This window comes from Microtus pennsylvanicus, chromosome 1, assembly GCF_037038515.1.
Source record: "Microtus pennsylvanicus isolate mMicPen1 chromosome 1, mMicPen1.hap1, whole genome shotgun sequence".
Taxonomy (NCBI): domain Eukaryota; kingdom Metazoa; phylum Chordata; class Mammalia; order Rodentia; family Cricetidae; genus Microtus; species Microtus pennsylvanicus.
The window spans coordinates 119,289,261-119,317,085 of record NC_134579.1 but is presented as its reverse complement, the minus strand read 5'-3'; the positions used below and the strand labels follow the sequence as shown (position 1 = coordinate 119,317,085).

Here is a 27,825-nt window from a genome sequence, read left to right as displayed (position 1 = left end):
ATTATGGCAGGGGCGGAAGCAGACTCCCCATTTTCTGTATCACACACACTCTAGCTTTCCAGGTTTCCACACCCACCACGGGATCGGTTCTTGTCATTCACCTCTCCAGGGCTTTGCCAAGCCTCCGCCCAGGTCGCGCCCGTTCACACTTTAGTTTTGACTCCGGGCGCCGCCTGGCGGCCGTTTCAGGAAGTGTCCTCCCAGCCTCGGGGTCCTGTCCGCAGCCAGCGCTGCCCAAGGATATGCCTGACTCCAGCGACAGCTGCCTTCGCCCCTCCCCGTGGCCGTTCGATCGAGCATTCTTAAGAAAGCGATGAAGGCGCTGCTGTGTGAGAGAACGTGGAGCTCTGCGTCTCACCCATCGCCTCGAGGATGGCGGCATCAGGCTGTCACCGGGCAGCCTCCGACCCGGAAGTGGCCGGCCGCGCTAGGTCCCCGTTGCCCAGCGCGGGCGCCGGGGGCGGAGCTCGGCACCGAGGGAGACCGGGTGGCGGCGACTCCGGCTCCGCGAGGTGGGGGCTGTCCGGGGCGCAGCCAGGCGGCCGCGATCTCCGCGGGACACGTTCCGCCGCGGCCCGAGGCGGCGACATGAGTGCCGCGGGGCTGCTGGCTCCCGCGCCCGCCCCGGCTGCAGCGCCGCCCGCCCCGGAGTACTACCCCGAGGACGACGAGGAGCTGGAGAGCGCCGAGGACGACGAGCGCAGCTGCCGGGGCCGCGAGTCCGACGAAGGTGAGGTCCGGGCTGCGATCGGGGCCCGGGGGCTATGGGGCAGGGGTCAGAGGTCGCCAGAGCTCTCCAGAGCCAGGGCTTCCTGCTCGGTGTCTCAGATCTTCTCTGGATGTCATCCCTCGGAGTGCACTTGGGTCGGAGTGATGCCCAGCTTCTCTCTTCAAAATGCTTAACGCCCTGGCTCCACTTGGGGACCTGGAACTAGCCAGGTGTAGGTATTGATTTGTCTGGCAACTACACCAGCTTTGTGACCTCAAGGTGCCCAGCCTCTTGTTTGACTACCTGATGCGGAGTCGTATGGAGTCCTCACTTCCTGGGTGAGTGTAAGGATTAAATCCGCTTTGCCGCTGTGAAGCAGACGCAAGGGGAGATCGGGAGTTGTTTTCAGTCCCGAGTATTTTGCGTTTGCATTCTTGCTTCCCAGAGCTCCACTTCTCAATCTGGACTTTGTGTGCTCTAGTGGCTAGTGCGAGGGACACCCAGAGAGACTGAGGAAGGAGCTGGCTAAGTGGAGGAGAGGCTAATAGGTGGAGAGGTGCGGAGGGGGAGGCGGGGCGGCCTCTGTATGAGTGGAGTATAGTATTCCGGCACAAAGTCGGGCTGTAAAAAGAAAAAAACTACTTCAGCTGTTCTCAAGGAGGATTGTCCTACTCATTCTAGTCTCTCTAGTGCCTAGGGATATAGCTGACTGCCTCTTGACAGGACCTCTGTGAAAGTACCTCTCAAAAAAAAAAAGCAACGTTTACAGAGCAGAATTTTTTTTTTTTTTGATTTTCCAGACAGGGTTTCTCCGTAGCTTTTGGTTTCTGTCCTGGAACTAGCTCTTGTAGACCAGGCTGGCCTCGAACTCACAGAGATCCGCCTGCCTCTGCCTCCCGAGTGCTGGGATTAAAGGCGTGTGCCACCACCGCCCTTTTTACAGAGCAGAATGTTGAAGGAACTGATTGCATTTGGTTTAACTCTGTTAAAAGGCAAGGCTTAACCGGGGATTTTGCAATGTGAGATGCTGCATTGCTTTTAATGACCACAAGGGGGGGGTGCAGTGAAGACAAAATTGACTTCCTTCGATGTAGGGGTTATTGGATTCAGCTATTTGCCTAAGACCAGTTTAAATTATTATTTATTAGTATATATAATATTATATATATGGACCAAGAGAAATGGCTCAGCCGTTTAGAGCGCTTGCTGATTCTTCAGAGGATCCAGGTTTTGATGGTTCATAACTGTCTATAACTCCAGCTCCAGGAAGGAGATCTAGTCCCTCCTGACCTCTGATCTTTGTGGGTTCCAGGCATGCAGGCGGTGTACCCACATGCAGACAAAGCACCCAGACATATAAAACGAAGTGAATATAATTGAAAATGTTTTTTCATTATTTTTTGTTTATGTGTATGTGTGCCTGAGTTTATGTGCACCACGTATGTACAGGTGCCCTTTGAAACCAGAAGAGGGCACCAGATCCCCTGAACCTGGAGTTACCAGACATTATAGACCATCTGGTGTGGGTGTTGGGAACCAATCCCATATCCTCTGCAAAGAACAGCCTCCAGCCCCTGTTTTTAAAAATCTATTTTTGGCCATGCAAGGTTTTGGAATAATTTTTTAAAAATTATCTTGCACCTCTCCCCCCCTTTTTTTTTCATCTGTTAACTCTGAAAGCATTTCAGGTTTAGAACTGGATGTGTTGTGGGGACGGCCTCTTTTTTATTGTGTGTCTCTAATGTGTGGCGGGTGAGCATGTGCATGCCCCATCCTCTCTCACTGAACTACGCACTCTGCCGCTCTGTGGCCTTCATCAGGACTGCCTATCCCGTGCGCCTCTCCTCTTTCCTGACTGTATGGCATATAAAAGCAGATTCTTAGCATAAACCCAAGATAGAAAAGACCTTTTCTTTTTTGCTTTAAGCATATTTAATATATTTGTTTTTGCTAGTAGGTTCATGCAGACCCACGCTGGGTAGAAGTTTGTTATTCTCCCAGGTGCCCACTAATTACGCTGTCGTGATACCAGTTTGTGACTTGTGATCTCAGCCGTCGCTTCTTCCCTTATTTCGTGCAGACACCGAGGACGCTAGTGAGACAGACCTGGCAAAGCACGATGAGGAAGACTACGTGGAGATGAAGGAACAGTGAGTCTGGCTTTTCTCTGGAGTCTCCGATTCTGACCCTAGTGCTCGCAAAGCTTGCATTTTCCTGCAGTTTCCCTTTTGACTGCGTCTGGGAGTCTCTTGTTGTGAGGCTCTCCTGCCGGTAGGCCAGCAAGAGCTGTGCTGGAGAGGATGGAGTGAGGGCAGCGAGGCCATTGCAGGCTGATGTGGAAACGGGTGCCCAGAGACATGGGCATCTTGCAGGTCCCTAGCCCCGTTGCACACTGTAGGAAATGCTAGGTATTCTGAGTGTCCTGAGATTCAGGAAAGCTGGGATCGGAGCAGCCTGGTGACCCCTTCCTGCTGTCTGCTGTTTGCTCTCACAGCCTCACCCAAGCCTTCCTTTGTCTTCAGCCACAGTCACATGTACCCAGAGAAACCAAAGTCCTGCTTGTTTTTTGATGGAGTGGGGGAATGATTTTAGGACCAGCCTAGCCCCCGGCTCACAGGGTGCTGGGACTAACATTGTGCACCACCACGCCTGGCCTTGCTTTTTATTTATTTATTTACTTTTTATTTGGACAAGGAAAACATACCACTAACCACCAACAAGAAACAAAACCCAGAGTCTTGCCATGTTGCCATACTGGTCCCAAACTTGGGTTCCAGTGTAGCTGGGACTGCAGCTGCGTCCCCTGTACTGCCCCAGCCTTTGTCTGTGTCAGGTGGGCGGGAGGATAGGACGTGTCAGACGATGTAGGGTCTCACTCGGCAGTTTAGGATTCTCTGGGAATCATTGTCATCGAGGATGCCGGCAACTCCTTACAGTCCTCCTGCTACACACTCCTGAGTGCTGGGTTGCAGCTTCTGAGGCAGCACACAGGTTACATAAGTGATTCACACGCGTGTTCTCAGTTGCACCCGGGAACTCTCCCTGGCTTTTCTCTTGTGCCCACTTTTCATGGGGAGTCTGCCTGTTTGAAATGCATTGTCGCAGACTCTTCCTGGGGCGGGATCACGACGGATTTGGTGTCCTCCCTGCCCCCTTTCTGCATTCTGCAAGCCTTCTAGTTAAAGGACACAGTGGCAGGAATTGGCTACTACCTCTATGTGGCGGGACTTGATGCCCTGGGTCCCACAGACTTCTCAGACCCCATCTGGGCATCTGCTCCTCTCTAGTCCTGATCAGGTTTCAGAAATAGTTCCCCCCCAAAAAAGATCCATTTATTTATTTATTTATTTATTTATTGTGTATTGGTGTTTTGTCTGCACGTTCTGTGTACCACATTTGTAATACCCTCAGAAGAGGGTGTTGGATCCCTGGAGCTGGAGTTTCAGACTATTGTTAGCTGCCATGTTGGGGCAAGAACTGAACCTGGGTCCTCTGGCAGAGCAGCCAGTTCTCTTAACCTCTGAGCCATTGTGATGAGAACTGGGTGCTTTCCGTCACAGTGAACAGGAGCTGCACAGCAGTGTTGTCAAAAAGAGGGGCCTGGGAGGGGGCTCCTGAGCCTCTCCCTGTTCTGAAAAGAGGGGCCTTGGAGGGGGCTCCTGAGCCTCTCCCTGTTCTGAAAAGAGGTGTTTCATTGTCAGCCTTTTTGAGGAGTGGAAAGGTCTCGGTGAAGGACATTCTTTGAGGCCTTTGTTATTGCTATTGTCACTGAGAAACTGGGGGTGTTTTCCATGTAGAAGCAAAATTATTGCCCCCAGGTGGATACACCTGGAATTCGCAGCTCGTGTGTGTAGTCGCCCATAGTCCCTGGGCGTGAGCAATGAGAAGACGGCCATTGCTCAGTGTAGTGTGTCTTATGCTCTTGCCCAGCCAGGGCTGAAGAGCTTCCTGCTTGAGCCTGAGTTAGCTTTGGTGTTTCTGATCCTGGAAATGCAGTGGGTTTACGGCGACCCAAGGGTTGGTGGTTATACATTGTGCTGTCTGCAGGGGAGGTGCACTGAGGGCGGCTCCTTGTTCTAACATTCACAAGCCTTTCAAAAATTACATTTTCATGTGTGTGTTTTGTGCCTTGAGAGGGTTATGCTGCGCTGTACTGTGGCAGTCGGAGGACAACTTGCAGAAGTTGGTTCTCTCCTTCCACTGTGTTGGTCCCAGGACTGAAACTCAGGTCCTCAGGTCTGGTGGCAAGTGCTCTTAGCCTCTGAGCCATCTCCTCAGTCCCTTTTTTTTCATTTATAATTTATTGTAGGGTTGTGTAGGTATGGTTGATACTGAGGTTGTGTTTAACCTCATTTTCTGCATCTTAAGTTCCAGAGAGTAGCGTGTCTTCCGATCTTTTGTTCTCTTGATTAACCCTTAATGTAGACACGTGTTAATGCCAGCACTCTCACTTCTGCATGGTTCAAACTGCTTCGTGGGATTGTACACTGTGCTGCAGGCGTCCGGGGCGTGTCTGTTTGTGACTCCCCTTCTCTGCCTGAAGAGCACTTAGGGTACGCCCAGGGCAGCCTGGTCTGCCAGTACTGAGCCAGAGCTGAATTCTTCCTCTCTTCCAGGATGTATCAGGACAAACTGGCGTCTTTGAAGAGGCAGCTGCAGCAGCTACAGGAAGGTAGGTGTGGGGCTGCCCTGCGCCTCCACGGTGCCCTGGGCACAAGTCCTTGGAGTTTATGTCTGTCTGGGAGCATGAGTGATGGTGGAGTCTGGCTTGTGTTAGCCCTCTGGTATGTGTTCTGCTGTCTCTTGTCACAAACGTGAGTTTTTACTTTTATATTTCACCATTTTCAGTATGGAACAAATTCTTGAGCTGAAGTTTCCTTTGGGTCCTCAGGGCACCATGTCTAAGATAGACTTTGTATTTTTAAGAGGAGGTTGTGGACCAACAGGATGGTTCAGTGAGCAAAGGAGCTGCCATCAAGCCTCATGGCATGATGATGATGTCCACAGTTCACACAGTGGGAGGAGAGAATGCCAAAAGTTGTCCTGACCTCCAGATACACACGCAGACATGCACGTTCACGGAAAAACATTTTTAAGCAATAAGGACCTCATTATGAAAGGAGCCAAGTTTTCCTCCTTCCTAAGCCAATCCACGCTTCACCATGCTGTTCTCTTCTCTTGGTAAATTATAAGTGGCCATGCCTTGGAAGTACGGTGACGGTTAAAGAAAGGCTTAGCAGCCTGAGACTGAGAAGCGGCTCCTCAAGTTCTATGACAAGCTTGCAACCCAGTGTCACTGCTCTCAAAGGAATGTGACTTTGGGGCATGTCCCATCTCTTGCTTCATCTACCAAGTGAGGAAAGAAGGGCCCGGAACAGAGCATTGGCCATAGTGTGAATCCAAACAGGTTAGTTGCCGTCTATGCAGCACACTGTAGGGTCCCTGTCAGCGCAACTACTCTTCCTGCCAGGAGCCGTGCTCCTGGGCCCTGGTCCTGTGCCGGGTACCATGCCAACAAGTGCTTCCTACAGATGGGAGCTCATGACAGCTGCCTTGGGGAGAAATGAACAAGCAGAGGTTTCAGGCTTTGTACCTGCACCGTCTGACTATCATGGGCCACATAGCTAAGTCTCATAGAACTGATTAAAATTAACAATCTGCTTCCTCAGTTGTATTGATTGAGTTTGAGTGCTGAGGTAGCCCCCACATAGCTACTGGCCACTGTATTGGACATTGCAAAGGTAGGGTTTTTCGCCATTACACAAAGGCTTCCCAGATAGTGATGACAGAGATTTCTGTCCCACCTGGTTCAGCAGCCGGTCAGTCCCAAAGAAACACACAGAGGTCTACATTAATTATAAACTGGTTGGCCTATTAGCGCAGGCTTCTTATTAACCCTCATAACTTACATTAACCATAATCTGTGTTAGCCATGTGGCTTGGTACCTTTTATCAGTGAGGCCTTCTCATCTTGCTTCCTCTGTGTCTGGTGATGACGGCAGACTGAGCCTTTCCTCTTCCCAGAATTCTCCTGTTCTGGTTTCTCCGCCTATACTTCCTACCTGGCTACTGGCCAATCAGTATTTTATTAAAGCAATACAAGTGACATGTCTTTACAGGGTCCCACAGCGGGATAGCCTTGACCTAGACTTCACTGTAAGGGAATGGCCCTTCTCCAGGAGAGGGAGGCCCATTGTCTTAGACTGTAGAACCCCGTGATCAGTGCCATCTGGGTGTCTGTGCCCTTCTCCTGGCCTCACTCCCCCACCCCGGCTAGTCTGATGGGGCTCCATGTGGTCTCTGGTCTTGTCTGCTGTGCGCCTCTTCTCTGGTACGGCTCTCTAGGCCTGCTCCGGATGCTAGAGAGTGACTTAGGTGTGGGCATAGCGGGCTGATTTTCTGAGTCACTCTGTGCCTTGTGACTGCCCCATCAGGTACATTACAGGAATATCAGAAGAGGATGAAGAAGCTGGATCAGCAGTATAGAGAGAGGATCCGGAACGCAGGTAGGCCTCCAGTGTGTACACGGTACTGCCTGCCTTCTGCTGGCTCATCCTCATAGAGTGCAGAGCTGTTCTCTAGATAGAACATACCCAAGTCTTCACTGGGGCAGAGGAGAGGGGGCGGACGAGTGTGCCAGAGTTGTTCACCTACCTATCCTCTAGGAATCTAGGTGCCGGGGCTGCTCTTGGTGCACTTGGTGGCATATTGAGCAACCTGAGTTGCTGGTGTGGAAGAGGTTGTAGTTCATTGTGCCTGAGAAGGGGACTGCCATCTTGTCATGGCCTCCATGTGTTTCAAGCACTTGCTGGCATGGAATGTATGCCCTCAGTCCGCTCCACATGGTGTTTGCTCGGGTGTTTGACATCTGTGCACACTGGTACTTGGAGCATAGTGTCCCTGGCTTTAGGAAACTCCATGTCATTGGCCAAGGAGCCCCATCTACAGAAAATCAGTGAACAGTAGAAGTTAAAGAACCATACGGTAGTTCCTGTGCCCATGGCTCCCTGGGCTGGAGTGACTTCTGGGATGAGTGGTTTCTTTGCCTTGAGTGCTTTTTGTCAGACACAATGCCTGGGCTCATCATCTGAGTTCTGAAAGTCTGAAGCTCCAGGGGTATGAGTGAATGTGCTTTCCACAGGGAAATGGGTCTTCAGGATTTGAGGCCTGCCAAGGAGAACACGGAACTTGCAATACCCAGAAGTTTCTGGTCTATCCACGGTCTATTCATAGCCCATACTGACCCAGAAAAGATGGGAGTCACAGATACCTTTTGTTTCAGATGCTGGCTTTATCAAAGCATACCACCTCCTGGTGGAGGCTGCCGGGCCGTATGAGGGTCTCTAGAGGAACAGAACTGATAGACTGAGTCTCTACACAGAGGGGGATTTATTACAGTGGCTTAGGGCTGTGATGCAGCTAGTCTAACAGTGCCTGTCTCCCTGTGCAAGGTCTGAGAATCCGGCACTGTTGGAGCTGGTTGTCTCAGCCGGTTCAGTGTATGCAGTGAGGGCAGGGACTGCCAGAGAGCTGGAGGGCAGGCAGGCAAAGAGAGCAAGCTTCCTTCTTCCATGTCCTTTGTACAGGCTGCCACCAAAAGGTGTGGCCCAGATTAAAGGTGGATCTTCTCACTTCAAATGATTTAAAAGAAAATTTTCTCACAGGTATACCCAGTCACTTAGGTTTTACTTAATTCTGGATATAGTCAAGCTGACAACCAAGAATAGCCATTCCATAGGTAAACAGTTAATAACTGTCTGATGCACAGTAGGACTAAGGAAGCAGAGAGTAGGGCTTGATGAATTTGGGTCTGTCAGGGAAGGCCTCAAAATTAAGTCCCAACTGAGCCCAGCCCCTTGTCCTCTGGAGGCATGCTGTCCACCCTGAAAGCTTCCATAAGGACTCTGTCTCTGAGGTGGCTGTGTTTTATCTCACTGCTGGTTGGGCCTGAAGGAGGACAGCTTTGCATTTTGTCGGTAGAAGCGCCTGAGACTCAGTGAATCCTGATAGCCTTATCTAGAAGGATGGTGGCTGGGCGAATCTAACTGCCCTTTCCTCTCTTGCAGAGCTCTTCCTCCAGCTGGAAGTAAGTACCCCGGGAGCGTTTGGGTCTGCAGGCTCCTTCTGAGGCTGCGGTTTGACTCTTGATTTGCCGGCCTCTCCTTCTGTCAGCAAGTATTGGGTTTGGAACACCTCACCAGTGTCTGCTTGAGGAAGGGATGCTGGTCTGCTCATGAGTATTGTGCGCTCCCTCCTGACCACACGGGGTTGGGATGTCACCCCTCACTGTTTGTTGTTTTCTTATTTAAAATCTAACTTGTATACGTGTGCATCAGTGAGTGAATACCATGTATGTGGGTGCCTCTGGAGCCAGAAGGGGGTGCTGGGGTCACAGGCAGTTGTGAGCCACCCAACATGGGTGCTGAGAACCAAACTCAAGTCCTTTGGAAGAGCAGCAAGCATCCTCTCTCCAACCGTCTCTCCAGCCCACAGCCTGTCTGCAGGCCTCTGTCTCACACTGTGACCATTGAGGTGTCTCAGGGCCATGTTGCCTGGTGATTTGCTAGCACCCCCGCCCCCAGCCCAGTCGCTGAGTTGGCCCCACAGATCCGTCCTACGCTGGGACTTCACTGGGCCTGGAGCAAGATGGAGTTAACGTTTCCTTTCATGTCATAGGCAGCTGCGTGCCGTGGTGCTGAGACGAGGGCCTAGAGGGTTAGAAGGGCCTAGAGGGTGTAAGGGGTGCTTTTCGGTTTGTCAGATTCACATTACTTGGAAGACATTTTCACTAAAATCAGTTCGGCGCACACAGTTGCAGCCAGGCATAGCGTGTACTCCAGCCTACAGTCGTCACCCAGGACACTGGTGAGATTTCACAAGTAGGCTTTTAGACAGTTTTGTTTTTTATTTTATTAATAGCTTAATTTTCATGCTTGAGTATTTGAAGGGTCATGCGCCTAATGAATGGTCTGTAGTTGCTTTTGTTTTTAGGGATCAAACATAATAGCACGCTGTCTGGCTTTAAAATCATATAATTAATTCTAAATGCAGAAACTTCATCTGGAGTGGGCTGTTTTCACTTGAAATTGTGTCCTTCCAAGAGGGACCCCCTTGCTAGCTTGGAGAGACTCAAGTTCTGTTTTGATGCTAAAGTGGGGAGAAGGGGGACCCGGGTGGCAGTGCAGTACCTTGGAGTGAGCACTGCTACATGGCTGGGTTTGGGGCACCTCCTGGAATTGTCCCCGAGACTCCTGGTTCCACAGGTCAGTGTGGGTGACTGAGGTCTCAGGCTTTGTCTGCTGCTGAGGTCAGAGGCGGGACAGCACCTGTGGTCAGCCACCCCAGCCCCATTTTCCTCTGGTCAGACCGAACAGGTGGAAAGGAATTATATCAAAGAGAAGAAGGCGGCTGTGAAGGAGTTTGAAGATAAGAAGGTGGAGCTGAAGGAGAACCTGATTGCCGAGCTCGAGGAGAAGAAGAAGATGATTGAGAATGAGAAGCTCACGATGGAGCTGACAGGAGGTAAGGAGCCCTGGGCCTGGGGCTGCCTCACGGCCCCGCCTCCACGGCAGGTCTACTGTTGGAGAGCAGGGTTCCTGACCCAGTCAGCATTTCACCTCCACCCTCAACCAGATGGGGACTTGGTCAGGCCGCTTAGCTTCCCCCTGTAGAGGGTCAGGTGCCACCTCATCTCACGACTGTGCCTTTGGGTGTCTGCGCATGACAGGCAGGCCACGTGCAGGCTGTTGAGTAGCAGTTGCAGGCTGTGCCTTGTCAGCCGCCGTTTGTGTCTCACATTTCCAGTTTCTCACCAGAACCACCTGGAGATCGCCCTGGTTACTACAGGAAGGTGGCTTTGTGTGTCTGTGCTGTGAGCTCAGCCTGTGTGTGATTCCTTCAGGAATCTCCTGAGTGTCTAGAGCAGACTTCAAGACTAGTTTCCTTCCTAGTCACCTGGGGTTTAGTTGTCACCAGGGAATTTAGCAGGTTACATACATGTCTCGGGGGAACTGTGGTGACACCCGTTCCTGTCTGCAGATGGGAATTCACCAGGGAATTTAGCAGGTTACAGACAGGTCTCTGGGGAACTGTGGTAACACCCGTTCCCGTCTGCAGACTGGTGAATCACAGGAGCCACTTTAGACCTTGGCAAGGACTTTGTTACAAGTCAGCGCTGAGTTTGTCACCTGGCTACATAGGTGGTGTGCTCTTCTGCACATCCTGAAACTTAATCTTCACCCTGTCCAGAAGGTTCTGGGGCTCTGGGAGAGCCAGATTTAACAGGGCTCTGTAGGACTTGCGAGTTTTGTGGAAATCCTTGGCCGACTTTGGATCAGAAAGCAGGCAGTTAGAGCTGGTGTGCCCCTCTGTTCTGTGCTCTGAACCAGCTTAGCACCCTGTCCACACACAGTGACCCCTCCACAGGTCCCCCAGTGGGTGCTGGAGGAGTGCCTGGGGCTGTGCTGCTTACCCTGTTCAGTACTCTTTCTCTTGGGCTGCACATGGTGCCACCCTCTCAGGTACCAACCTCCCCACCTGTTTTTGACCCGCATGCCGTTTTCTTCATGGTGGTTGTGAATGGCATTGATGCTTCATGGCTCTCTGCTGGAGGCCCCGCTGTTCCCGAGGCTCCATTGGCCTAGTGGGACATCCTGTCCCTGTATAACTGCTCCTGCTCCCGGCAGGGAAGGGCGTGCTCACCTTACCTATGCTTTGGTGTCCTAGTTACTGACAGGCAGTGGGCTCTGCTCAGGTGGTTTTATAGCCAGCTTCTGAACTGAGACAGAGGCAGAAAAGACAAATAAAGGCTAGGAAATCATTTGTAATGCAATAAAGCAGATAGCAGAAGCATTTAAAGCCGCCTGTGGACATAAAGGTACTGACGTCCTTCCTTAAGCCATTCAGGACCTTGGTGTGGAGAGCGTTGCCAAGGTAATGATGGAGGGCGGAGGAAAGGCACTGAAGCTGGAAGGATAATGGGCCTTCCCCAGATGGTGCTGCCCTGGTGTTAGATGAAGGCCTGATTTCCTTCTAGCTGACTGACTTGCTTCGCCTCTGAGGATTGATGCCGAGATACACCGCTTCCAGCTCCGTCCAGAGAGGAGGTGTCTGCAAATCGCCTTTTCTGCTTCAACCTGGATATTTCTCTTAAAAAGTAAATGAGAGGTTGCTGAGAAAGACCATAAGAAGCAGGTGTCTCAGGCCAACTGCTCTGTCTGAGCATAGTCGCCTAGGGACTGGGATCTGGGAGTGCAGAAGGTACTCCGCATCCTCAGCCTCCCGGGACACCAGGCTCTGACTGTATTTGCAGTGCTGTGGACTTGCGGTGCTGTGCAGTGGAGGTGAAGCTGCACCCGGCCAGCCGCCTGCTGTAGGTGCAGTCACCTGAAGGGCTGCTGGGGGTCCCACTCCCAGGGCCTGCCCATGCCCTGCTGGGCCCTTCTGTGGTAGGGAGCTTGTAGGCAGAGCGCACTGGATGTGACCCTTTGAGCTAAGGCCAGGCCGTATATGAGCATCAGGTGCCTTATCTTTTTCCTTTTTTTAAGACTTATTTGTGCATGTGTGTGTGTGCACTTGTATGTGCACATGCTCATGCCACATGTTTGCAGTTGCCCCCAGAGCCTGGAGGAGGGCACCAGATGCTTTGGAGCTGGAACTGTGGGTCTTTGTGATTGTTGGACATGGGGCTAAAAGTCGGGTCCTCTGCAGGAGCAGGCACTCTTAGCCACTGAGCCACCTCTATCTAGCCCAGGCTTAGCCATTTTTAGTCTGCCTTTCTTCTCATTAGTCAGCTACCCTGTTGCCGCTTGGCTTTTTGTTCTTGGGCACTTTCTCGTGTTCCTTCTAACCCTCAAGCCCTTGTTGGCAGCCACTCATGATCTCAGGAAAAGCTGTGGATTTGATGAGGAATACTGGCTTTGTAGTTGGTGCTGTGAGTAATCATCACGTCAAGGTAGAGATCTGTTGCCTTCTGTGAGGCCTGGATGGCCTCTCTGCAGGCTCTCATGCTGAGGAGAGCCCTGCTCTGTCACAGGCCTCTTCCTGTGGGGGCTGTCTTGCCTGGTGAGGAGGATGCACTGTCTGGAGGGTTCACTGGCCCAGGGCAGACACCTGCTGCTTTAGATGTTGTTTGTAAGTGGCAGCACTGACTCAGAAGTGCCTCACCAGCCCCAACTCCCCAGAGGAGCTGGTTAACTCAAGCCATGTTCTCCTAATTTCATTAGCCTGGCTCTTTCCATACCGTCAAGTCAGGGCAGTGAGACTGCTGGCTGATCTGCCCTGGTGGAGTTTGTATTTGGATAGTTCCCAGGTGACTGAGTTGCCACACCTTCCAGGTTTAAGGGAGGTAAAGATGTAACAGGCTCGTTTAATGGTTGTGCGAGGCAGCACCTAATGTTGCCATGAAAGGGGCTTCGGAAGTCAGGGCAAAGCTGTGCAGAAAGATAGCTGCAGGGGGCGGGGGGGGGCGACGAGGGCACCTGACCTGGTGGGTGGGCTGCATCTATCATGGGCAACATTGGCCTCTTCATTCCCACCGTGGTTTGGCTTCCAAACACCTAATGTTGATCCGCATTCCCTGCTCCCCTCCATTGTGGTCACCTCTGCAGCAATGGCTTGTGACAGCAAGGGCAAGCCTGCCAACCTCTGGAGATGGCAATGGCTGTGCTCCAGTGGGGCCTCCCTGGCTGCTGCAAGCCTCGAGTGAAGTGTATGTTTCAGATCACTGCAGCTCAGTTTTTTCCAGTAGCTAAACAAATTATAATTATTTTCACCTCAAGAATTGGGGTCAAACCCAGGGCCTTACTCACGCGAGGCGAGTGCTCTGCCACTGGGTTACATCCCTCACCAACTGAGCCATCTCACCGGCCTTATTTACCATTTTCCTATGGTGAAAACGTTAGAACAATCTTAGGTTCCAGTGGCTGTTTTGAAACACTCGGTATTCTATAGTTAATTCCAGTCAATGCCGTGCAGTAGGACCCAGAACTCACTGCCCTCATCAAGCTGGACTTCATAGTGACATGCCTGTCTCCCTCCTCCTTCCTCTCCCCCCTCCCCTGTCAGCCCACTCTTTCTGCTTCTGCTTCTTTGGGGTCAGCTTGCTCCCTTAGACTCCACTTAGGAGGAAGACAGGTGAAGTACGCTAATGGCGGTGGGACAGGAGGTGAGGCAGCCTAGGGAGCGCTGAACAAAAGGCAGTGCCTGTTGTGGTCGTCCTTATGTCAGGAGTCCCTCAGGGGCTCTAGACTCCTCCCAGCACCCGCTCTGTCTTCTGCCTTCCCTCTGAGGCAGGCCCAGCACTGCCTGGGCGTCCCGTGTCCAGCAGGGTTCCTGGCAAGTGGATGGGGAAGGAACTAGACTGTTGAAGGCAGGTAGGAGACGGTTTGGAGAGGCCTGTGGCTTGTCCAGTGGGGTGCTAGGTAGTGCCTCTCTCCCATGGAAGCTAGGGAGCCTTCCAACACAAGGCAGTTGGATTGGGTATTTGGAGGTCCACACATGACTGAAACATGTTGACCTGTTCAGGTGTCTTCTCCAGTGTTGTCACACTCCAGATACTCACCTCTGGGAGTTTGAGATTTTTAAAACATTTTTAATGATTTGTTTATTTTTATTTTACATATATTGGTGTCTTGCTTGCATGCATATCTGTGTAAGGGTGTCAGATGCCCTGGAACTGGAGTTACAGACAGTTGTTATTTGCCATATGGGTGCTGGGAATCGAACCTTGGTCCTTTGGAAGAACAGCCAGTGCTCAGCCATCTCTCCAGCCCTGGGAGTTTGATTGATTGATTGATTGATTGATTGATTGATTTTTTGGTGCTCATATTGAGCTCTCGGGCTCGTTGGCCAAACTCGCAGGAGCTGATCTGTGAAGCGCATGTGTAGCAGCTCCTGCTGGCGCGAGAAACAGAACTGTGGCAGCCTTAGACTTAGGTGGCCAGGCTAGCCCATCCCTGTGGGAGAGCAGATCAGTGTGACTGCGCTGGGGGAGGAGAGATCGCCTCATGTGGAGTGGGTTCACTGTGTGGGTCATGACCTTAGCAGGCTAGAAAGGCTAAGATGGAAGAAAGCTGGGAAGAAACCTTGTGGGGTCAGTGGCCTTCAAAAGGGCCTTCTGTGCCCATGAGCAGCACCCAGCCTCTGGGATCCTGAGCGTCCTGCCAGTCCTGTAGCCTATGACTGGGTCCTCAGCTTGAGGGAAAAGAGGAAGAGCCTCTTAGGTTTTGAGGGAGCCAGAAGAAGGCTGCATTAGCCATAATGTTGGGGTCTTGGCCTGGGGTGTACCTAACTTAGCTAGCCTAAGCACGTAAGCACAGAGCCTGCAGTCTGAGCTGGCGTCTGTCTGTCTGGGTTGTGTGTAGACAAAGCAGGCCCAGTCACACGGCTGTGATGGGGTGGCTGTGGGGACTGACACTCTTGCCCTACAGGGACTCCAGCTGGCTTTGGGGCAGTTGGATAGATTCACCCATTTCCCTTCTTGCCACAGATTCTATGGAGGTGAAACCCATCATGACCAGAAAACTGCGGAGGCGACCAAATGATCCTGTCCCCATTCCAGACAAGAGGAGAAAACCGGCTCCCGATATCCATTTGTGCCGAGCTTGAATCATAGCAGATCCTTTGCTTATCTGTTTGCTGGTGTCTGCAGGGCTGTCATCCCACAAATAGTGATACTGGATGGGAAAGCACATGTGAGATATTTACCCACAGGTTGGGTTAGCCATTTTGCACAAGAGTCTTCAACTATTGCTTTTTGTGGGAGAGATTTCCAGAAAATGTTATGTGGAAAGATACTCTGTTGGAAATAGCCTGGTTTTAGCATTCCTTTCCAGGTAGGGGCAACTTACAATGAGATGTGTAAATTAAGGACAGACTGCCTGCCATGGTCCCAGATACTACCTCTGCATTAGAGGATTGCAGACTGCCGTGGTCTACCAGTCACCTGCCTCCACACTAGTGGGCTGTGGGCTGCCATGTCTACCAGTCACCTGCCTCCACACTAGTGGGCTGTGGGCTGCCATGTCTACCAGTCACCTGCCTCCACACTAGTGGGCTGTGGGCTGCCGTGGTCTACCAGTCACCTGCCTTCACACTAGTGGGCTGTGGGCTGTACCAAAAGTAGGTAAGATATTCTTGGAAAGAAACTGTATAGCCATAGATATGACCAGTGGCCAGCGCAGCTGTTTTGTCCCTGTTGAAATTAAATGTAGCTGTTTGTCCAGAGTGGGTCTGTAATTCATGCGCCACCAGCAGAGGGCACCCTCTGGGTCCCTTTACCCTCACAGCATGATTTAAGTCACTATGAGGCTAGACTTTCCCTGTATGTCTGGAACCCTTCAAATCTGGGGCAGAAGTGTTTTCTAAACTGAGGTGAAATTGTCACCTTACTGCCCTGGTTCTCTAATGGACAACTTCCCTTCCCTTCAGAGCAGTTTATGTGGTGGAGGCATTGAGTTCTACGCCCAATGACCATGACATTTAGCATGAGAGTTAACTCTTTAAAGGCAAGTTCTTACCTTAAAAACAGCATAGTCCCAAAGTGTCAGGAGCATGTGTGCCTCTGTCTCCTTGGAAGCCATGCCTTTCCATCATGTTCCTTTAACTCTTCGCACCTCAGCTAAACTATCTGTTAACGGACGAGCAGATCATGGAGGATCTGAGGACATTGAACAAGGTACAGTTGGCTGATTTGATGTATTGAGAAGCTCACACTTGACGTAATTTCCTGTGTCACTTTGTTCCCCTGTCACTTGTTAAAGTCACCATGACATCTCTGACACTTTAAGTTGCTTCTAAAATGATTTCCTCTGAGACTTTTTGTTGTTTTTCTTCCTACAGCTTAAGTCACCCAAGAGACCAGGTGAGTGCTTGATGACATCGCCGGTCTTTGTGTCCTGTCGCTGGAAGAGTGGATGTGGGATTCTCAGGAGAAAATTGCTCATTGTTTGCCTGCGAGAAATCATGAAAAGCAACAGGAATCATAAACATGCCTCTCCCATGTTCTTCTTTTAAAAGCCCACTGTATTAGTTCGTCTTTTCCTTAGTGTTTATTATGAAGGAGGCATCTAATTGGCTGTTGAAGGTTCTCTTTGTAAGCATCAGGCATTAAGTTAAGGCCCACGCTCAGTTCTGAACGTGAAACCTAGGAATATTCAGTGTCTCGCACTTTTTGGAGCTCAGTCTCCAGCATTACCAGCCCAGCGATGATCTGGTCCTGGTGAGGCCCCCAGGCTGCTCCTAGCACTCATTAGTAGACTGGGCAGAGGCCCTTGAGACGTTCAAGAGTTTTTGAGTGAGCTGTGCTGATTTGGTGTCCACACTAAGTCTAGATCAGTGTGGTGACCTTCTGGCAATGAGAAACTACCAGATTGCAGGTGCTTATGCAGTGAACACCAGGGGTCCCTGTGAATGGTCAGTGACCTCTCAATGGCCACTGTACCCAACCCAGCACAGCAACTGCCTCTAAATACAGTTTTAGGGCTTGCTGGTCAGTATTGTTGCCCCGCTTTGCCCCGCTCTGGTGGTGTCAGTTACTGCCTGCCATTGTTGGGCTCATCATCTTGGTGTCTCTGGTTCCTGCAGCTTCCCCATCCTCTCCTGAACACTTGCCTGCCACACCTGCAGAGTCTCCAGCCCAGAGATTTGAGGCTCGGATAGAAGACGGCAAACTGTACTATGATAAAAGATGGTGAGTAGTGAGGAGCGTGGAATGTGGACTACTCAGAGTAGTCTCAGAAGAGCTCTTTAGAGGCGTCGGTCGTGCTGGCTGCTATACTGTCCCAGTAGTTTCTCAACTTAGGTTTTCATGTATTTGTTTAATTCTTTGGTGGTGTTGGGGCTCAAACCAACGTGCTGGGACTCTGGCCCAGATTCCGAGTATTCAGTGAGATTCCATTTGAGGACTGTGAGTGACCAGCTGGTGGATCCCTCCAGGAGGTCACTGAGAGCAGTATTTTCCCCAAGTGTGTCCTGTGGATTCTGGCCTCCTCCCCCAAAACCAAACAAACAACCACATTGTCTCCATGCTAGAGTTTGCAGGCTGTGTCCCTGTCTAGCTATGACAGTGTGTGTCTGCTCTTCTGTGTGCTGACTATCTCTGTCTAGCCATGACAGTGTGTGTCTGCTCTTCTGTGTGCTGACTGTCCCTGCCCAGCCCTGACAGTGTGTGTCTGCTCTTCTGTGTGCTGACTGTCCCTGTCTAGCCATAACAGTGTGTGTGTCTGCTCTTCTGTGTGCTGACTATCCCTGTCTAGCCATGACAGTGTGTGTCTGCTCTGCTCTTCTGTGTCCTGACTGTCCCCGTCTAGCTATGACAGTGTGTGTCTGCTTTGCCCCTCTTCTCTGTGCTCCAGGTTGCAGGAGAAAAGATTTTGTGGTCTCACCAGGTCAGGGAAAGGTCTTGCTGTCTAATTTAAGTAGGCTTCCTTCTCAAAGCTCCAGGTTTCTCAAGTTAGATGCTTTGTATTTGGTAGCTGTGCTCTTTTCTTGGACATTATTCCAGCTTTCAGGGTGTTCCGGGAAGTGTAGTTGGGAAATGACATCCTAAAACATAGCTCATTTAGACGGAAGGCTATTTGAAGCATTCAGATTGCCTGTGACTTTCATTGGAAACAGTTGAAATGAACTGGGGAAGCTCATACATTATTCATCCAACAAACACTGTTTAGACCTCCTAGGTATTAACTTGCCATTAATTCTGCCATCTTTTCAAAGATCTTCAGTGTTTCTGTGTAGACAGGCACCATAGGTAGACATGGCTATACCCTGACTTTCTATTGGCTGTATGGAGGAGGCATGGGCCACTAGAGGGCTTCTGTCATTACCATTTATAATGGTAACTCATTTCGTTCAGTGTTTTTATTTAGCCAAAAGTTGGCAAATGAGAATGCTGGTGTGCTCTTGTGATTTAGCGTTGGTCACATTCAGGCCATTACCTCACTGTCTGCAGTGGTCCTAGGACCCCAGATGCCAAAATCGTGATGCTCAGTTCTCTGCACAAAGCTGTAGTGTGCAGACAAAAACTAATCCTGGGACTGGCAATGGGGCTAAGCAGGTCAGAGTGCCCATGCAAGCCGAGTGGCCTAGTTTCGTCCCTGACACCCACACTGGAAGATGAGAATCAACTTCTAAAGTTGCCCTCTGACCTCCTCATAAGAACCTTGGCTGTATCAACTGTAGTACAAATGTTGTATAGATGTGCCGTGTTGTTTAATCGTCAGATCCCAGCATTAATGTCACTGTGACACGTGGGACTTACTTACCAAGGCTCATGTTAATACGGATATAGCCCTCTGCTTGCTCCCCAAATACTTTGTTTGTGCAGTTTGCTAAATCCAGACAGTGGAGCCTTCCATGCAGACTGTTCTGTCAAAAAAGTCAAGTCAGCCTGCAGGTTGTCTCCACCTGCTTTAGTGCCTGTCAGCTGTAGCAGTGACCGTTGCCCTCACAGGTGGCTCTTCTCTGGCCTTCTTCCAGACAGTGTAGTACACTGTGTTGCCACTAGGTGGCAGGCCCTAGCTGCTCAGCACTAGGGGCAAAGTGAGGTAAAAAATGTTAGTAATAATGACAACCAAAAAACCATGTCTCAAAAAACCAAAAACAACAACAACAACAACAAAAACACCTTTAAAGCTCAGGCCACAAGAAGAGTGGCTCCTGGGAATGGCAGGCTTTACGGTTCTCCGAATCTCGAGTCTTCCAGGCAGTTAAAGCTCGGGCCACAAGAAGAGCGGCTCCTGGGAGTGGCAGGCTTTACGGTTCTCCGGATCTGGAGTCTTCCAGGCAGTGGGATATTTCAGAGTGTGCTCATTTGGTAACTGAGGCCTCCTCTACCTTTCTGAATTTGGTTCTGTGTCTATGAGGCATGTCTCGAGGAGGAAAATGTAGTAAAAAGAGGGGCCCATAGCGGCTGGTGTCTGGTACTCTTAGCACAGGGGTCTGAGGTGTCAGAACTTCTCACCATCTTTTTTTTTTTTAATTATTTATTTATTATGTATACAATATTCTGTGTGTGTGTGTGTCTGCAGGCCATAAGAGGGCACCAAACCTCATTACAGATGGTTGTGAGCCACCATGTGGTTGCTGGGAATTGAACTCATAACCTTTGGAAGAGCAGGCAATGCTCTTAACCACTGAGCCGTCTCTCCAGCCCCCCTCACCATCTTCCTCATGTCAGCGAAACAAGTCCAGAAACAGTGTCTTCTGAACACACTCACCTTTTTGATGAATTTCGAAGTTGTTTATTGTGCTGTTAAACACATTTCAGAAATGGCATTTCCTTTCTGGGTTTAGCGCTGTTCCTCTTTAGTTTCTGAAGTCAGAGCTTCTTTTGAGGCACTGGTGACTGGTTCTGCCCTGCCCTGACCTTATTACAAGTCTTGGGAGTCCCATCTGAGGTCTCGCCTGCCCAGAACCAGCCTGTCGCTCCACCAGGCCCCAGGTGTTCTGTTCCTTTATTCTTCCTTCTCCTGCAGACTCAGCCCTTGGCTAAGAGAGTTTCTCAGTGCTGGGCATCCCTTCCAGAGGTGGGGTGTTTCCTGGGGGCTGTAGTGACATCAGCACTATAGAGTTGGGCAGGGCGCTATCTTGGCATGGTCTGGCTGCATCCCTGACTTCGCCTTGGTCCCCTGCTTTTATGTCATTTAGCTTGTGCTATCAGTTTGCCTTATGTTTTGATTTAGACTAATGACCCCTCACAGAAGACACTCTGAAAAGAGCCGAGATTTTAAAATAGCTAGCTGAAGGCGCTGCAGGGTATGTGCACTTTTTCTCTCTCCCTCTCCCATCTCTCCTTCCCTCTCTCCTTTCCCCCTCGCCCTCTACTCCCTTCTACACCGCCATGTGGAGCCGCTAATGTGACCAGAGATGGCCTCACTCCTTGTCGAGAGATTGGACCCCCTGGCTGTCAGCTGACCCCAGGGCCTACAGGTCCTGCTTCCAGCCCCTTGAGCCTCTGGAGCTGTGATGTGGGTCAGGTTTTATCAAATGAAGTTAATTTTATTATGTTGATATTAGGAGTCCCTATAGTACATAGAATTCAGTTGCTTCTCCCCACTCCACATACCTCCTTTGGACCAACCAAAAAGTAACCATCCAGGTTTGCTGGGGCAGCACTGAAAGACCCAGAGCTAAGGTCTTACCTAGGGTCCCATGTCAGAATTCCCATTAGTGATAAGTCAGGCTGGCATGCAGGCCTCAGTTTCAGGGCTTAAAGTATTTTGTCTGGCAGCTGAACTGCAGCTTACCCAATGGGTTAATGAGAGGAGAAGCACATTTTTACTAATTTTCTTGTATTGGTGTAGCTTTAACATTTTTTTTCTGAATATACTTTGAATTCTTAGAATTAAAAGATAAATTTGTATTAAGGTTGCCTTTATTTGTTGCTTTTTTTCTTTAAAAAGAAAACTTATTTGAACACTAATTTCTAAGGACTTTTTGAAGAATTTAATAGAATTCAAAGAATTTAATCAATTTGATATCCACATTCCCCAAGGCTGCTATGGGGTGTGTGAGATTGAGGGCCAGTTGTTTTGAGAACCTGCCACTTGGGGAAGCAAGCTGGCCAGCTGTGCTGTGGAACAGCCAAGGGTTGAGGTGGACACTGTGACCTCCACCATGTGGTAGGAGATCAGGTGCTGGTCAGGTGGCTGGCTTTTCCTGATGTGAGGAGCAAAGTTCATGAGGACTGTTGAGATGTCTTCCAGAGCCAGCCATTTTAACAGACCGCCGTGGTCTGTTGTCTCTGTCCTTGTTTCCCAGGTGCCATGGCTCATAGGGCATGTCATCCACTTTCCTGCATAAAGACATGCAAGAGCAGCGGGGAGATCATAGTCAGTGCAGTGTGACCATGAGGACCTGCGTCTGGATCCCAGCACCCATGTAAAGGCTGGGCATGGTGGCGCCGCCCTGTCATTGTGGTGCTGGGGAGGCAGCAACAGAAGGACCCATGGAGTTCATGTGACGGCCAGTCTAGCAGAATTAGAGAGTTCCAGGGTTAGTTCCACCTTGTCTCAAATAAAAAACGATTGAGGACACCAGTGTTGACCTCTGGCCAGACATGCACGTGTGCACTCACTCACTCACACACACACACACCTGTTTATTGTAGAGAAGTAAAAGCTGTGCAATAAAAATAATAACATTTATATTTTATAGATTTTATTTAATGGAAGTTTACCCAGCTTTTCTTTGTGTGTCTAATACACATGTAAGGACATGTTTTATTACCAATGCTGTACCATCGTGGATATCATGTTTCCACTCAGCTCCATACTGTGCTCTTCCAGGCTGGTGTCACCTGTGAATTCCCTTAGATCTTTGTTGATGACTGGCCAGCGGTGTTCATTCGTGTCTCTAGCTCCATAGTGACTCGGTCCCCTTAGAAGCTCCTTGAGTCCCACTCTCCCTCTTTTGAAGGCTGTCAATGACTGGGAATGCTGACTCTGGGGCTGCAGAGAAACCAAGGCAAGTGTGTGTTGCCGTGGATAGTTGGCCTCCCTCCTCCTGCTGTGCGGTGCACGCTGTGGACCTGGTAACAGCCCTGTGTAGCATAATGAGGCATCTCTGGCCAGTGACAGCACCATGAACGCTTGGCTCTCAGCCGGTCTCCTGCCGCGGTCACTTCTGATCTGCACCCTTCCAGTGTTCTTCTCAGGGAGTGCATTGACTTGGAAGCCTGAGAGCTCAGCTCTCAAGTAGGGCAGAGAGTGCTTAGAGCGTGGCTGGAGCCAGCTCCGGGTGGAGCCTGTATTTGGGCAGTAATTCTGCCATCGTTCCCATGAAATGGTCTGCTTCTTTCCCCAAAGATACACCAGCAAGGTGTGGTGCCCAGCCTGGGGCTCATGCTTTGCAGCAGTTCATAGGAGCCTGAGGGTTTCTCTGCCAGATGTGTGTAGCCAGAGTGAGCCAGTTGTACTTTCTTCCTGCTGTGCCACTTGGGCTTTGGCCTGGCTCCCTCTTCATCCTAGTGCCCCCTGCAGGGCAGAGAGCCTGTGCTGGGAAGAGTGAGGAGCCATGACCTGCTGCTCCCCCTCACAGCCTTCCTGGCCGTCCCAGCCAGAGTGGGCCAAGGCGGAAGCCCTTTGCTGCTGCTCGCGTGGGGACCATGAGCGCTGCCTGCTCAGTGTTTGCACCATAGGGTAGCACTGAGAGAGCAGCGACCTTGTAACTTGTCCACCAACTCCACGCGTGGTCAGTGGTAAACACTGCAGGTGTCTCATGAGTCCTTTTTAGTGCATGGCTAAAATAAGGACGGAATGCAAAGTTTCTTCTTGCCGATGACGTAATTGGACAAAAGTCAGTCACCAGACCCTTGTGTGTGTTTGGAGCAGCCAGTCAGGGTGTGAGGCCAGAAAGTGCAACAAAATTGGCATATACTCCTAATAATGAAGGAAATTATAGCTGGGAATGCTGGCTTTACTTAAGCCTGTAATCCAGCTACTATGGGAGCCTGAGTGAAGCACTTGCCTAGGAAATCAGCTCCATGGTGGAGGATTTGCCTAGGGAGTCAGCTCCATGGTGGAGCACTTGCCTAGGGAGTCAGCTCCATGGTGGAGTACTTGCCTAGGGAGTCAGCTCCATGGTGGAGTACTTGCCTAGGGAGTCAGCTCCATGGTGGAGCACTTGCCTAGGGAGTCAGCTCCATGGTGGAGGATTTGCCTAGGGAGTCGGCTCCATGGTGGAGCACTTGCCTAGGGAGTCAGCTCCATGGTGGAGGATTTGCCTTAGGATTCAGATTCATGGTGGAGCTCTTGCCTAGGGAGTCAGCTCCATGGTGGAGCACTTGCCTAGGTTTCAGTAGGTCCCGGATTCAGCCTTCCACTGAGGGAAAGCAGATTACAAGGCTCTCCAACCTTCCCTGACCAAACCTTTTGTTTCCCTTCACAGGGGGCTAAGGTAAGTGTTGGCTCCACAAGAGTGGAGGCTTCTAGTCTAAGGTGGAAAGGAAGTTTGTCTGCCTGCTGGAGCGAGGGTTTCTGTCACTGTACTGTTTGGTTTTTCTACCCCTTCCTGATTTTTTTCTTTTTTGTGTCCTGTTTTTGACAGGTACCACAAGAGCCAAGCCATCTACCTAGAGTCAAAGGACAACCAGAAACTGAGCTGTGTGATCAGTTCAGTGGGAGCCAATGAGGTAGGGATCAGATTTCTTCCCCCTGCTCTGAGAAGTCTGGAAAATTTGACAGACCCAACAGAAAGCCCCACCCGAAAGCCCTGTGGAGTCCTGTCTCATGTGGGTTGGGTCAGCGCTGTCAGGGGAAACTACCCACACACAGAGTCGCCCCGATCTATCCCTTGTGCCTGCCTGAGCCAGTCCTGCAGCTCCACGTGCTGTGGTGGCCACGATGTGTTCCTGGGCAGCTATGGTTTGGGAGCCTCTGAGCTGACAGCCCCAGGAGAGAGCAGAAGGCAGGGGCTCTGGCACCTGGTGCCCTGGCGTGGCTGTGTGCTGACCAAGGCGCGGTCTCTGGGGAGGACTCAAGCGTGTTTCATTATTTATTTAGAACTTCCTCTCCTGCATGCCGAGACTTGTTTCTTCTCTGAGGCTTAGTACGGCACTGGACACAGGCCTAGCACCCAAGAAGCGCTCAGTGAGTGGGTGCTCATATTGCCCGCTGCATCTCCCGACTGTTTTCAGTCTGACATGCTCTGCTGTGCCTCTGGAGCGCGAGTTGCCAGGCCCGCCTCTCGGAGCATTTCCTGCAGGATTAGGTCTGGATCCAAAGCTGCTCAGTGTGCTGCCCGAGGATGCTGGGCTTGCCCTGGGGCTCCCTCTGGCCCTTCATTAGGAAGGTGTCAGCAGTGTCTCACTTACGCCATTAGAAGTTTTAAAAAGTCTGGAACTTGTAACTGCATTGGCCTGATCTTTTCTCAGCCCGCAAATGTCTGCAGAGAAATCGATTTCTCTGTGTCTCCCTCTGTAATGATTTGTGCCAGTGCCCGGGATATCTAATGAGACTGGATTAGGAAATAACTTCAGCCCCTGGTTCTCTCAGCCCTCTGAATCGAAAATGCCCACACACGTGACCAGTTTGCAAAATGATAGTTTGCTTGGAAGTTGGGGACAGCCCCATTCTTCCCTAGGCGGAGAACCAGAGTGGGGGTCAACCGGAAAGACATGGCGATCCCCAGCCAAAAGGCCCTGTGACTGTATGGTGGGCTGTTCTACAGAGCACACAGGCCTCTCCAGGACCTAGTGACGACCATCACATTCTCTCAGAGTGTGCCAGTGAGGGCTGGTGAGCAAATGAGGTGTCTCTCAAAGGGCTGAAGCCTCAGGGCATCAGAACTCTGCCTGGTGACAGAGGGGCAGCCCTCAGTCCTTGGGAGTCCGCTGGGTTTTCAGATGCATCGTCCTGTAACTCTGGAGCTGCTTGGCCTTCATGGGCACGTTAGGCTGCAAAGCCAGAGGGTGGGTGATGCCTGGCTCAGCACGCTTGGGGTTGGTTTTCTGTTTACAATGGTCGTGCAGGAGGCTCAGCTTTGTGCAGGGTCTTTGTGGTGTGTTACAACATACAGTTTTAAGCTGTATGGTCTTACATCTTTCTGTCACTCAGTAATCACACTAGACATGAAGCAGGACTGAGAGGAAACCTACAGCCTGAGCCTGGTTTGCAGAGAACTCTGCAGAGTCTGAGGGGGGGGGGACTTTGGGTCAGACCTTCTTCAGGCCATTTAATTATCAAAGTCACGGAGAGCCAGTGAGGAGAAAGAGGTATTGGGAGGCAAAGCACCCCATAATACACCCCACAGGGCTGTGAGTGAAGCATCCCATAATACACCCCACAGGGCTGTGAGTAAAACACCCCATAATACACCCCACAGGGCTGTGAGTAAAACACCCCATAATACACCCTACGAGGGTGGCCAAGGAGCTGGTGAGGTAGGAGGTCCTTTCTCAGCTCTAGCAAAGTGTGTGTGTGGGGAGGGGGGTGATTGTTGGACCAGGGGAAATATTTTTAAATTGGTTTGAAAAGCTGTACTCCTGAGTGCATGTCTTTTGGATGTTGAAAACCACGATCACCAAGTCCGAGTCCTGGTGAGTAAGGCAGACATGGAGCGAACTGTCAGAGCCGAGTGGGTGTTGGCTGTGCCTCCACAGCGGCCAGGCTCCAGGAGTTGTCCTGAAGCCCTGGCTGCTTAGACGGCCCGTCAGCAGATGTTCCCTGCCCACACCAGGCCCTCAGAAGTCCCCCTCTCACTCGCCCACTCCCTCTCGTGTCCCCACAGATCTGGGTGAGGAAGACCAGTGACAGCACCAAGATGAGGATCTATCTGGGCCAGCTGCAGCGTGGGCTCTTCGTGATCCGCCGGCGGTCAGCGGCTTGACCTTTCTACACACTTCCTCTCCCCTGACCCTTTTTCTGGAGTGGTTTTTATTTTTGTTTTGTTTTCTTCTAATAGAAAACTCTTAACTTACCGGGACTAGCTGCTTGGCCTGGAACATGGAGAGCGCTGTGGGATCTTCAAGGCACTCACATGGCCGGCCACTTCCATCTCTGTACCGTTCTTTCCTGCCTCGGCTTCTTCCAGATCAGTCACCAGAGACTTACTCTCAGGAGTATGGGGGTTTCACCCACTTTCTTTTATTTTTATTTTATTTTTTTGTTTATACTTGATCCTTTTTTTTTTTAACCCTCTTTTGAGTTTGAAGGGGAGCTCTTTTTAATAAGTATCTTGAGGTCTTTCTCCCATGAAGAGCAGCGAATGTGTTTTCCTGTGTGATCTGATTGGTGGATTGTGTGCCTGCTTCCCTTGTTAGGCCCGGAAGTGTGGGATAGGAGAGTTCTTTCGGCTCTGCCGTCTCCGAGAAATAAATGAGTGTAGCATCTCATTTGCCTTGTGCTTCTCACTGGCCGAGCGGCTGGAGCTTCCGTCTTCACGCTGGAGACTGCATCCAGTGGGCGGGGCTAGGAGAGGGGCCATTGCATGCTCCTAGCACGCTGGAGTCTGGATGTTCTTGAATGCTCATGATTTATTTAGACACGCCTGTCCTTGCTCAGGGTGGAAGAAGTGGTCATTTCAGAAATTTCCATTTGTAATTCCTCTCTCCCAGTAGCTAGAAGATCATGTGCCCTGCTGTGGTCTGGGTCTTCTCTGCTAGTTGGGGTGACAAGGTGGGTATTGCAGTACCCAGTCTGTTTTTGCTGGATCTGCCACAGAACCCCAACCTCTCCTGAGATTTTGCCCATGTTGGTAACAAGGAGAGCTCTGCCGTGCTGCAGCCACCAAATCTGTGTGCTTTTTCTTGAGCACTCCCAATGAAGGCTCCCGTCATGGCCTCTTTTCCTCCCTGGCCTCCCTGGCCCTTCTGTTGGAGAAATGACTAGCAGGGCAGTGGATTCTTTGTGCTCTAACTGCCACCGTTCCCATGTAAAGAAGTGGGTTTGAGCAACTGTTCCCATCTCTGTGGACTCCAGTCGGCTGTCCACATTTCAGAATCCCTCCCTCCCCCAACCCCGGAGATGGGGTTTCTCTGTGTAGCCTTGACTGTCCTGGGAACAACTCTGTAGACCAGGCTGGCCTCAAATCTGCCTGCCTATGCCTCTTGAATTCTGGGATTAAAGGCATGCGCCACCACTGCCTGGCTTTTAGAAATTTTTACAAATAATCTGTTTTGTTCTTAGCCCCTTGGACTCCATTCATGTTGCCTCTTGATGTGGACGGCCACGGTGGTGGCTCTGACTCGGAGGAAAGACTGTACAAACAAACGTTTTCATTTGTATCCATTGTCTCTCATTGGGATTTTTAAGAAACCATGATAAATGATGATGTTTATTAATTAAAAGTTGCCACGTGGTCTTTTTCTTCTCTGCTCTCTACCTTCTGCCTGCCCCACCGTCACCACAGGAACTACAGTGATCCCCACATTGTAAGATTCTTCAGAGTGAACCAAACTTTGCTGCCACGTTCACCACAGTGAGCTCCACTTTATTACCCGCTCACTGCAGTGAACCCCACTTTGTGTTACATATTCAACAAACCCCACCTTGTTACACGTTCACCTCAGTGACCCAGGCCCAGGGTAAGCAGAGGCTTCCGTGGTGTACTCAGTCGTCTGAGTTCTCATGGCTTTGGGGAAATACCCTACCGGGAAGCTCAGTCCCATGATGGAAATC

At 50.8% G+C, this 27,825-nt stretch overlaps 1 protein-coding gene across 2 annotated transcripts; it reads left to right on the top strand.

Moving 5' to 3' along the window:
• Nucleotides 1-333: 333 nt before the first annotated feature.
• Suds3 (SIN3A corepressor complex component SDS3) lies at nucleotides 334-27,494 on the top strand. Of its 2 annotated transcripts, XM_075981856.1 has the most exons (13): nucleotides 336-730; nucleotides 2,790-2,859; nucleotides 5,326-5,381; nucleotides 7,144-7,215; nucleotides 8,776-8,795; nucleotides 10,075-10,231; nucleotides 15,198-15,293; nucleotides 16,324-16,385; nucleotides 16,550-16,571; nucleotides 17,294-17,399; nucleotides 23,756-23,840; nucleotides 25,937-26,022; nucleotides 26,111-27,494. In XM_075981856.1, exons 1-13 carry the CDS (start codon nucleotides 373-375, stop codon nucleotides 26,133-26,135), a joined length of 1,215 nt encoding a protein of 404 aa, XP_075837971.1. In that variant the 5' UTR covers nucleotides 336-372; the 3' UTR covers nucleotides 26,136-27,494. The 2 variants fall into 2 exon arrangements, with proteins under 2 accessions (XP_075837976.1, XP_075837971.1); XM_075981861.1 differs by lacking the exon at nucleotides 7,144-7,215 and having other exon boundaries at nucleotides 334-730.
• The last annotated feature ends 331 nt before the right edge of the window (nucleotides 27,495-27,825 follow it).